Raw genomic sequence first — 12,684 nt, forward strand, 5'->3', positions numbered from 1 at the left:
GAAATATCACTGGGTATCACCAGCATCAATGCAACAACTTATTATCACCATGTTGCATTAATATCCTTGCATTTGAGTGGAAATTTAGGATGGTGTATACAACTGGAAAGAGGGGTATCTGACTGAAATTTTAACTGGTAATCAAGAGACATGCCTAAATTCCACCACAATAATACTGGCAGCTGTTGCTCTGAGTACTATACAATTTGACATATTTTTAGAACAGGCTGCCCCCCCCCCCAAAAAAAACCCCCACCACTGAAGTTTTAGGAATTTAAAATAACATTTTAAAAAGGCTTGTTTTTGTGAACACCCTAGCCCCATAATGGTGAACCTATGGCACACGTGCCAGAGGTGGCATGCAGCGCCCTCTCTGTGGACACACAAATCGTTGCCCCAGTTCAGCTCTGCCGCACATGTGCACGCGCCTCCCGCCAGCCAGCTCATCTTCAGGTATCTGCCGCACATGCGGGGTGGGTGGGTTGGGCATGTGCAAGGGTCCACACGCGCATGCACAGGGGTGGGTCCTGTGCAGGGGGCCGCACACGCATGTGCGGGGATGCATGCGTGGGGGTGGGCCTCATGCATGGGGTCCACATGCTCATTGCATTTTGGGGGTTTGGGCACGTGCACATTCGCAGGCACACATGCGCGCTTTGGGCACTCTATCCAGAAAAGATTAGTCATCACTGCTCTAGGCTCTACTCCAAAGCAAATGAATTTCTCAAGCCTGAGCATTGGTATACAAATCTTATAGTTCTCTATTCAAAATGTGCATTTGGTCTATGTGGTCTAGTACTGTCAACAGAAATCTAAGGAAGTCCATGTCAGCCTTGACATTTTGAAGATACTTGGATTGAATCTGGGCCTGGCTGCAGGTAATCCATGATCTCCATCCAATCCAATCCGATTCTTTATTTACAATCAGAGATCAGCAATAGATAAAATTGATAAAACCAGATAAAATCCAACAATTCAAAGAAAGATTGTTCCACTACATTTAATATTAGTTGTTGCCTTATTTTAACCACTTTGGTTATTGTGTAGGTGATTTAAGTCAGACAGTAAAAGATGGGTGTATAGTAGTCCTTTCTCTCCGATAAATTTAGTAAAAGGTTTTGATGTCCTTTGACATGTTAAATTTTCTTGATCTTGCTGGTATCATAAGGGTAAGAGTGCCCAGTTATACTTGCCAAATAATAGCAGGGAATTGAACGATGTTATGCCTGGCCCTGAATGCATCCAATTTCAAAGTCCCTGGTGTAATTCAACACCGTCCCTGTAGATAGTAAGTATCCTGGCTCTCCACTCTATGTAAAAATATAACCTAGTCCAAACATAGCTCAAACATACCCACATTTTCCTTCCTCCTCCTCTTCCTGTCAATTTTGCCTCATAACAATTTGCTTCTGCCTGGTGAAGAGTGCTTAGAAACTCAACTATCTTGTAAATTTTCAGATATTGTTATATGAATTAGTACTACCTCTATTCTTACGTTTCAAGGTCAAGAAAACTGCCACTGTTTAAGTTTTTTGTTTACCTTTGTTTTAAAAAAGAAGGAACCTTTTTCTAAATGGCAACACAACGGCTGAAATCTCCAGTAGCAGAGACCCAGAAAAAGTTCACCGTCAGAGTATATATCATTTCCCCAAAACTTTATACCATTTCCCCCAAAATAAGACATCCCCTGATAATAAGCCCAATTGGGCTTTTGAGTGCATGGCAATAAGGCCAAGCGCTTATTTCAGGGTTCAAAAAAATATAAGACAGGGTCTTATTTTCAGGGAAACACAGTATCGCTACAGTTATTTCAGGGAAACACAGTATCGCTACAGTTATTTGAGTGCCTGTGTGTATGGATTCAAACATTATTAAGATTAAGAAAATAAAAAATACTTCAAATACTCAAATCGCTCTATGTTATCACTGTTTCAGAAAGCACTAAACTTAAGTAAATTGTAGAGTATGAAATCATTTTTACCCTTATTCTTCAACGATTCCTATGAAAGTACCTATTTTGTTTTGCTTTTGCCTATGCATAATGCTGCTCTACACTAATAGTAGAAATGCTTACTCCAAAGGCCTTTAGTAAGTTTTCAAAAAAGAAAAGAACGATTACATTCTCTTACTTTCAAATCAGTCACTGTTGGGATTTTCTCTTCAAGAAAAAGCTCTCCAAGTTTTTCATCACTGTTTGCGACACATTCAATCAGTTCCTGGCGGCGGTCTGAGGACTCTGCTCTGAACTCAGGAGGGATATCATCGTATTTAACAACCTGGCTACAGAAACAGGAAAAATAAAAAGGTCATCAATATTCAGCTTCGACTCTACAATCTGGTATTTTGGACAGCTGGCTTGAAAAGATTTATGGTCCCTAGCAGCACACATACTGATAAGTTTTAATTTTCATCTTCATTTAATTTTTTCCAAGTTAGGAAACCCCAGCACTATGAATGTGATTTTATAAATTACCAACTATTCAAATCTACAGCTATTCAGCCTTTGGTGATTTTATCTAAAGGAAATGAATAGGAAGCTTTAGATCTACAAACTAATTTCTGCATGCTCCAGCTGCTCTGCTCTTCTGATTTCCTGCAGCTTTTTTGTTAGCCAGTAAAAAGAAATCATTATTGAATACCCAAATCCAGTATTTAATCAGTAAGACATCACAGGTCTTGAAGCCAATGTGGATGCGATGCACCAATCTGTTATAATTAAGACATCTAGAACATGGGATAATCTGCTTTTTCCTCCCAATTTCTCACTTTTCCAAAGATAAATGGATTAAGGCTTAGATCAAAAAGCATCAAACTACATAATGAGTCATGACTAGGTCCATATCCCTCTTTCAAGAATGAAGAATCTGGAATTATTTGTTTTTGCTCAACAAGGTTTACTGCATTGTAGAGATCTTTAATATTAATTTCGATTTGTTTAAAACTAGCCACAGTTAATCCATTGGTCAACATTAACAATGTAATTGTAAAAGGTAACAAAAATATTGTTAACTCTTCTTTCCCAATAGAAAAAAAAAATGGGGAAGCACGTAACTATGTCTGAAGATTGAGTAATTGCAACTGGATTTTTTTTTCTAATTTGAGACTTTTTGCTGCTCATCCAAGCAGCTTCACCAATCAGAGCAAATTAGTTGGGTAGAGATCCATTAGAATGCACCAACTCCTCCCACACCAACCTCAGGAGTTTCCTTTCCAAAGTAACTTGCTCTGACTAATGAAACTGCTTGGATGAGCAGCAAAACATCTCAAACTAATAAGAAAAATAAGTCCAGTTGCCATAACTCAATCTTCAGACAACTTTACCCTGGATAAACTTGGATGACTGAGAATCTTCATTGACACATAACCATTAGCTTTCCTATACCTCAATTATGTCATGCTAAAATAAGGTTTAGTGTGAAATCCAAACAAAAGCATTATACACATACTAAATTTAAACTGAATAATTCTGTTGTGGCCCATCGGCTGCCAGCAGAGCTGGCTGCAGAGTCAGCCAAGGAGGAGGTGGAGGGAGAGCCTGGGCCAGCTTCAGAGCCTTTGGAAGGCTCTGATAAGGAAACAGCATCAGACAGAGGCACAGCCAAAGCCTTCCGTCCTCCCCCAGGTGGAGAGGAAGCTGCCGAAGACACCTGAGCTGAGTGAGAGGGAGGAACAGATGGGGCCCATCCCAGATGCGCTTTATGCGCAGAGAGAAAAGGAGAGGAGAGCAAAGGAAACAATAAGCCGGCTCTCAGGGAGAGGCAGACGCAACGATAGCCAGCCCCTCTCTGGCTGGGAAATAAATAGGAGGGGTTTGGGAGTGGCCGGTTCTCAAAGACAACCATTTGTTTCTAGTCTACAGCAAGCGGTTTGGATTTCTTGGCTAAACCCAGGTTTGTTGGGACTACGTATGTTTGATTTTTTGTTTATCCATGTGAATAAAAGAGTGTTACTGTCCTGTTTGTTTTACTCACGAGTACAAAATGGATTTGTTTTATTCACGAGTAAATGTCTTATCACTACTTGCGAAGGCTGGGTCAGAACAAATACAAACAGAGCTTGCTAACAGCCTTTCTAACACACTTCAAAATCTGATTAAGATGAGGCTCCTTCCTGATGTTGGTTACCCATGGAAGGTTCCAATGCAACCTCTTGTGATGGTTAAAATCAACATCAGAAATTTCCAATGACAGGTGGACTGGAGGAAGAATGACCAGGTTCAATCTAATACACAGTTTGTTTTAATCACCAGAATGGCAAGCTTCAAATTGAATCTTAAGCTATAAACCTCCATCACAATAGAAATCACAATATATATGGATTCTTGCTTAGGCAAAGCCAAACATATTACACTAGAGCTCAACGAAATGTGTGAACCCAGATAATACGTTATAGTTAAGAGATAAGATAGATCAAGATAGAGATAAGATAGATAAAAAAGACAAGATAGCTTGACTTTCCTAAATAATTAAAATTACTGAAGTTTACTTCTAGAAGTAAAACTCTACCTGAAGGACATGAAATATGTCCCTTGAATTAGGAAATTTTAGCACCTTACCCAAAGTCACCATCGAAGTATATAGCCTTTTCTTCAATTAAATCAATAACTCCTCTGAGTTGCCCTTCCAGTCCCATGGGAATCTGAATAAAAGCAGCATTCTGCTTTAGCTTGGTTCTGTAAAAATTAAAAATATATACAATTTCTATACAAACTGCAAGCATTAATAGTCATGAAGTCTATTTCTCCCATTATAAGTCCATTAAAACTGGAAGAATGATTGTGGATTTCTGTAAAAATTATAAAGTTGAAGATCTAAACGGTAGAGATAATCTCTGACCTCTCCATCATGACTTGTTCTCTAGCTTTTGACAGTAACTGAGCAATATCTTTGGTTCAAATTCTACATATTTGGCATGAATTAAGAATCTGAGATATATCTAGGAAGAGACATGCACAAATGATGATAGGCTTTTATTTTAAAACTGAAACAAGATATATTTACATTCTTCAATATAAATATCTGCAAAATTCTTGACTGATAGAACATTCTAAATGTTTACATATTTTATTCAGAAAAACATAATTACCTGTTAGTGGAATTGTAAGAGTCAGATGAGCAAATACTACTATTACTATTAAATTTGTACAGTGTCCAATTCTCAACAAGTTTCAAACAATGCAATCATTACTGGTAAAATCATGGCTGAGAAATTTAGGATGTTTTCATTATGATTTTGTGGCATTTATAGGTGATCATCAGCAATCTTATTTCACACAAGCTTGGCAAAACTAGAGAAACTGTATATTTATATTCATAGACAAGTTCTGGTCTCAGAGACACAATTTTGTCCAGTTGACTTCATAAAAGGAACAAATGACTGCATTTGGTGATCATTAATTCAGAATGATTATCTAATTGCAAGATTTAGACAGTGAAATTAAGCAGCTGGCTTTAAGGGTCTTTTCATATTTTATAGTGAAACTATTTGTATATAACGAGGAAATCATTTCTGTATCAACTTACAGTAGGCTTGATACAAATAGGCAGTGATTTCTAATCATTTTATCTACTAGAGTTTTGAGAAGGCAGATCACAAGTCATGTGACAGATAGGTGGGATGCATTTAAATTTAGAAGTTCCTACCTTAATTGTTGTATCGCTCTATTTGGATTTGAGCCCGTGCGATCCAATTTATTGATAAAGGTCAAGAATGGAACATTATATCGCTTCATTTGTTTGTTCACCGTCATTGTCTGGCACTGAACCCCTCCAACAGCACACAACACGAGAATGGCCCCATCAAGAACTCTCAGTGACCTTTCCACTTCAATTGTGAAATCAACATGCCCTATAATTGAAATAATTGTATATAAGAGTTTTAAACCACCTTAAGATTCACTGCTGTTACTGAATTCACACCTCATTTCCTATTTTTTATGGTTTTCAGAAATGGCAAGCAACAAATGCAAGCTAAACCAACATTTAATTGAGCATGTCATTGACTGACTCTCCAAAAAACTTCCATAAAGCCATACTCTATTAACAGCAGATTTTAATCTTCCAACTGGTTGAGAGACTTGAATACCATCGGCTAATTGACAAAACCATCAATCAAATGCCAAGACAGCTTTTCTTGGAATAGATTATATCCTGCAATTGTACCTTTAACACTGATAGAGAATATTTGTAGCACAGGGTGGAAATGAGAGGTCCTTGATGCTCTCTGAATTTGATTGTTTTCTTGCAGACGTTTCATTTTACCAGACAAGTAACATCATCAGCCCTAGCAACTAAGCACAGAAGCACCAAGTACCCCTCACCTTCAACACCATCAAATCTGCCTATCCCAGGTCCTTAAGAACTCCATGGGTGGATATAAAAATACCAAACCCAATCTGAACACCTGGATGGCTATGCAACCAACCACAATAATATATTTCAATAGGAAGTATTGTGTGTGTGCTACCAATGAATTCTGATATCTAATTTTCAATGTAATAAGTGTCTTAGTGCTGCTGGGAAAAGGGAGCATAGATATGCTGAGTAAAACTAGAACAACCCAAATCTAAACATAGAGTTGCATGCCAGCATGTGCTCATTCATATTCACTAAAGTTAAGAATGCATTCAAAATCCCTTTCACAATTATCTTACAATATAATTACTCCAAAACTGATGCACTTTAAACATTAGAATGTACTTATTAGACTTCTATTCCACCTTGCATTTGAGAGCCCAAGAAAACATATATAGTATTTCCTCCTTTTATTTTTCCCCGTAATAACTTTGTGGGTAGGTTAGACCAAGAGTGTCTGGCTGGCCGTAAGTCATCCAGTGAACTCTGGGTCTAAGAATGGACTAGAACCTGGCCCTGTCTGCTCCTAAACAATACCTTAATCATTACATCACAGTCTAGACCACAACTCTTAAATTCTCAGCCAGCAGTTTAGAGGACATCAGATTAGGAAAGGTTGCTGAATGACATGATGGCCATATAAGTTTATCACAATCAGGCTTTCTGTGATTGATGAGCCAGGCAATACAAAACTATATAAACATGAACATGGCTAATCCAAATTCCACTTTATACATTTAGAAGAATTCTGCTTAAAAACAAGACTAGCGTGAAGTTTCATACTGCCAATCCTATTTGCTAATCAGTTGGAAAAAAAGATCACAAACTAGATTTGCAAGTTATCAAATAGGTATTCTTTTTTTTTTTTTTACAGCAAAGAGAAATGAAACATGTGAAAAACTAAATATGGTATGAAAGGACGCTACCTGGGGTATCAATTATGTTAATATTTGTGCCTTTCCACATGGTATATGTAGCAGCAGACTGAATAGTGATTCCTCGCTGTCGTTCCAATTCCATGGAATCCATCACTGCCCCGATCCCATCTTTTCCCTTTACCTAATAGGAAAAAAAGCAAATCAATATATTTGCATATGCACTGCTGTCCTTTATATAGAATAAAGCTGTTGAAGTCACTTGCTTTAGCCTTATTTTGATTTTCCAGATCAACTAAATACAAGAGAAAGGAAGGGAGGGAGGGAGGATATATATTTTTTAAAAATCACAAAAGAGAATTGTTTTTAAATGCTTATTTAAAATGACACAAACTAATGAAGAGTTAATGTCTGATTTTTCAGCTAACAAGAAAATGTGGTACAATGATTATATCAGCTTTCATACATCCCAAAAATACTTTATGTCCAAATGGGGAATAAGCCAATTAAGCTTGAAACTTTCATACATTTATTCATAATGGCCAGATTATTAATAGGAAATGGAAGTATAACTCAAGCCACATAAGATTTTATAGACTGAATTGGTCTTGCAAGTAAACAGGTCATTAGTGTTATTATTCCTAGACAGCCTGATTAATCTTGCCTGAAGTTCAGATGCCCTCAAAACATTTTTTTCCTGCAAAGTCAATCTTTTCAGCTCATTCTTGAAGTTGGGTATAAACTTCAATTTAAATGAAAAGAGTACCCAGAGACAATTAAATGCACTTCATTCTCATATTTTCAGATAGTAACATTTTTTCTATAATAGTATAAAACATATTCACTCTTGGATTTTTAGAATTTTTCCCTTTGTCACTGAATTCAAAGCTTTCTGTGGGTCCCATAGACATATGGAAGGAATCTACGTGAACAACAGGATTAAAATATGATGCCCATTTCATTTATTTCATAAGCAGCCATCCAAAATGTAATCTGCAAATCACCCCTCTACATTCAGTGAGCAGCCTATCCCAATACTGTCTGTTCCCCATGTTGAACTGCTTCAATTCAATAGCAACTGAAAATTTTCTAACACAAAATACAAAATGTGTTGAAGTGCTGCTAAACATTTATGAAATTATGATCTGGGCCTTTGAAACTTGTACTTTTTTCATCCATTTTCTTATAAATGTACCGTCTAAATACTTCAGTTTTAGCTGGTACACAAATGGGCTGACAGTCTTCTATAAAGTTATCTGGTTAAAAAGATTAACTTATTATTTATTCAACTATGACAAGTCACCTACTGAAGCAGCAAAGCACCCCGATATCGTATTAATGATGTCTTCATATTTGACACTTGAAAGAGATCATGAATGCAATGTTTGGTTTCTGCCAGATTTGCAGCTTCTCTTCTCTCAGATTCTACTTCTGATTCATTTGTTCAAAGAAAAATTTATCCAGCATTCTAGAGACCCATAAAATAAGCATCAAACTTCGTAAACAATGGTTTTCACACAAAGGTGTTATTTTCACCCAGGAATTTCAGAAGATGGAGCCATGAATACTGATTATAGCCAAGGGGACAGAGACCCCTGGATGTTGCTGTGGGGTTCTGACTTCTTAGATAGCCTTATACTATATCCCTATAATAATTCTGATAGGCAACCATGCTTGGAAAGATTCATTCTTGTTCAAAATCTTCTCCATTTAAGACTATAGCCCTGACTCAATTGATAGAGCCCCAGAGCTTTAGATATTATTTATTATCCACCTTTGTTATATTTTTAACAATATAGAGTCAACTATTGCCTCCAACATGCCTGTGTGTTCTGTTTATTTCATGCCCCCGGCATGCATGTCATCTTACATTTTACACAGTGTTCCTGAAAGTTGACAATAAAACAGAAACAATGAAATTACAGAATAATGCCAATCCTCCCCATTGGTACCAATGTATTCATAAATACCTCATGCATTTCTGCTATCTTTCCTGTGTAAAATAGAATGCGTTCCGTTAATGTTGTCTTTCCTGAATCAATATGCGCAGAAATGCCAATGTTCCGAATTTTTTCATTGGGAAAAATTCCTGAAGAACACCATCTGCAGCTGTATAGCATGAGCTGGGAAAAAAGCATGAGCTGTAGCAATAATGTAATATATATTAAATACAAAATCTGTACTGTAGTGTATTTAGTCTTGTAGGAATTAATGGCATATTTCATAAATATTCTCACGCTATTTACTTCATCTGCCACAAATAAATGCTGGATTAAATGCCAGAAGAGTTACAAAATCTATGAAAGAATGTATTTCTGAATATTTGTGCTTACTCTTTGTTTGCGTTCATAATTTTAAAAAAAAAAACTATTTTCTTGAAGACTCCTAAAATGATAGAACTTGGCTATAATTTGCTCAGTCAACTTTCCAAAGTTCGTCATGAGTTTTTAGCATTCTGAATTTGCACCACCAGTGGCTGGACTTCACAGGATTTGGAATTTAATAGAACACCCACATTACCATTCAGAATCGATAACTCTCATTCATTTTCTACTTTCTATCATTCCTTCTATCCTATCAGTATTTAGTTAATACTAAAATATCTGTAAATATTGATATAGAAAGAATGGATCACTGCCCTTAGCCGAAAAGAAAAGTGATATTTTCTTTTTTATTTTTCTATAAATGTTGTATGTTTTGTTTTTAATGTGTTTAAAATAAAAAACTTTTTAAAATAAAAAAAAACAGAATCGATAACTCTCTTTTCCACCCCCCACTCCCCACCCCCAAAGAAACAAATTAGCTTTCAGATTAATCTTTCAGATTACCTAAACTTTGCTAGAAGTTAAGATCTTTCACTCCACTCGCAGGACGCTTTGAAAGCAGATCACTTAGACATTTTAATCCTTCCTCTCCGCCCCCCAGGTGAAAAAAGATTTAATATCCATCCAAGCTGACCCACTTTGTCTCCAATAACCCATCTCATTTCAAGAGGCGTAGGAGCAAAGCTTGCAATACAGGCTGAGCATTACTGGGAGTATTCAGCTGCCGGGTTTTTAATCTATCCTTCCCCGTAGCAAAGAGATTCTCCATTTAATGACAAATCCAAGTTTCCCCGCGGAAAAGCCTTTTAAACATCCCCCCCCCCCAAACCAGGCGCTTCTTCCCACTCAACCTGCAGCCTGGCTGAGGCTGCTCTGACTGACCCCACGGAAGCTGCCCGCTCCTACCTGTTGCCGAGGCAACGCCAAACCTAAGAGTCGCCGACACCTCAACATCGTGAAAGCGCCGCTGTCTTCGGCTTCCAGAAGTCACGCCGGGCACGACTCTTACAACTCCATTTCCGGTCTGAGCCGGGTAAATGCTTCCGGAGCATGGGAGCAGATCATCGAGTCGCTTCCCCGTCCCGGAAGCTACAAGTTCTACGGCGCCCCCAAACACCTGGGAGGAAAGAAGCGCTTCGAAAGAGCTGATCAGAATCAGAATCGAGCTGGAAGGGACCTTGGAGGTCTTCTAAGTCCAGGGATCTGCAACCTTGGCGACTTTACGACTTGTGGGAGTTGAAGTCCACAAGTCGTAAAGTCGCCAAGGTTGCAGACCCCCTGTATCTAGTGCAGCCCCCTGGTCAAGCAGGACAAATTATACCATTTCAGACAAGTGGCTGTCCAGTCTCTTCTTAAAACACACACCCCTGTGGCCATCCTCGACTTACGACCACAATTGAGCCCAAAATTTCTACTGCCAAGCAAGACAGTTAAGTGAGTCTTGCCCCACCCCATGACCCTTCCTGCCCCAGCCCCCAAGTGAATCCCTGCAGTTGCCAAGCTAGCAACACAGTTATTAAATGAATCTGGCTTCCGCATTGTTCCCACCTGTCAGGAGGTCGCCAAAGGGAGATTGCATGACCCCGGGACATTACAACGGTCACAAATAAATGCCAGTTGCCAAATATTTGAATTTTGATCAGGTGACCGTGGCGCAACGGTCACAAGTGTGAAAAATGGTCATAAGTCATCTTTGCTGTAACTGACAGATGTCACTAAGTCAGAGATGTCACTAAATGAATGGTTGAGGACTGTATCTGTACTGAACTAAAACACGATTTCTAAAAATGTGGTTGATCATTTCTGCTATCCCCAACGGCAGGTTGCATGGAAGAAAAGACCGTTTGTGATCTTGGGTGCGCTTCTAAAATAGAGATCGTGGGGCTGGTTTTCTTGTTTTAATCCCGAAATCTGTTTTCAGTATACAGGGAATCCTGTTGACAGATTCATCGATCGAGTTGAGGAAGCTTCCTTATACGCCACCTTTACTAGGGGTCCTTTCGGAATAGAGCCATAAATAGACTTGAAATCTTGCAATGCTGGAAGCTGTAACTACTCGATGTCCCAGTGCCTGGAGGCCGTGCGGGCCTGGATGGGGAGAAACAGGCTCCGACTCAACCCCTCCAAGACCGAGTGGCTGTGGCTTCCGGCGTCCCGATATAGCCAGCTGACGCCATCGCTGGCTATTGGGGGCGAATCACTTGCCCCCACGGAGAGGGCTCGTAACTTGGGCGTCCTCCTGGATGCACGGCTGTCGTTAGAAGATCATTTGACAGCCGTGGCCAGGGGAGCTTTTTATCAGGTCCGCCTGATACGCCAGTTGCGCCCCTTTCTAGATCGGGACTCGCTACGCACAGTCACTCAGGCACTCGTCACTTCCCGCCTGGACTACTGCAACGCTCTCTACATGGGGCTCCCCCTGGGGTGCACCCGGAGGCTCCAGCTGGTCCAGAACGCGGCCGCGCGGGGGATTATGGGGGCGACGAGGCGCTCCCACGTAACACCTCTCCTGCGCGAGCTGCACTGGCTCCCAGTGGTCTTCCGGGTGCGCTTCAAGGTGTTGGTGACCACCTTTAAAGCGCTCCATGGCTTAGGGCCCGGGTACTTACGAGACCGCCTTCTGCCACCAATAGCCTCCCACCGGCCAGTACGCACGCACAGAGTGGGCCTCCTCAGGGTGCCGTCCGCCAGACAATGTCGGCTGACGACCCCCAGGGGGAGAGCCTTCTCTGTGGCGGCGCCCACCCTCTGGAACAACCTCCCCCCAGAGATACGTACAATAACAGACCTCCGGATTTTTCGTCGGGCCCTGAAAACCCATTTATTTCAACTAGCGGGGCTGGCCTGAGTTAATTTTAAATTGATTTTAAATTGGGTTATTTTAATTTACGGCCAGTAATATTTAATTATTTTAAATTGTTTTTAAATTTTGTATGTATTGTTTTTTACTCTGGCTGTTCACCGCCCTGAGTCCTATTCTGGAGAAGGGCGGTATAGAAATTTAAATAAATAAATAAATAAATAAATACTTATGCCCTAGTAATTTTGGCTGGTCTAGAAACAAGTTGAGCAGGGGCAGGCCTGATAGGACCCTGATTGGGATACCTCCAAATAATCTCAGGGTTAAAGCCC

At 39.6% G+C, this 12,684-nt stretch overlaps 1 protein-coding gene across 1 annotated transcript in view; it reads right to left on the reverse strand.

Annotated features, from left to right (window-relative positions):
* The window catches only part of GFM1 (G elongation factor mitochondrial 1), a 45,729-nt gene extending 35,174 nt beyond the window's left edge, over positions 1–10,555 (reverse strand). Inside the window, exons 1-6 of the mRNA XM_070946374.1 lie at positions 10,459–10,555; positions 9,199–9,351; positions 7,280–7,412; positions 5,643–5,847; positions 4,556–4,672; positions 2,130–2,280 (exon numbers count right to left, since the gene is read on the reverse strand). Of these exons, the coding sequence (XP_070802475.1) occupies positions 2,130–2,280; positions 4,556–4,672; positions 5,643–5,847; positions 7,280–7,412; positions 9,199–9,351; positions 10,459–10,506 (807 nt within the window). The 5' untranslated portion in view covers positions 10,507–10,555. The remainder of the gene's footprint in view (positions 1–2,129; positions 2,281–4,555; positions 4,673–5,642; positions 5,848–7,279; positions 7,413–9,198; positions 9,352–10,458) is intronic.
* Positions 10,556–12,684: the final 2,129 nt, after the last annotated feature.

The sequence above is a fragment of the Pituophis catenifer genome, unplaced genomic scaffold, assembly GCF_029215685.1.
Source record: "Pituophis catenifer annectens isolate HBS135680 unplaced genomic scaffold, rPitCat1.0.hap2 SCAF_6, whole genome shotgun sequence".
Taxonomy (NCBI): Eukaryota; Metazoa; Chordata; class Lepidosauria; order Squamata; family Colubridae; genus Pituophis; species Pituophis catenifer.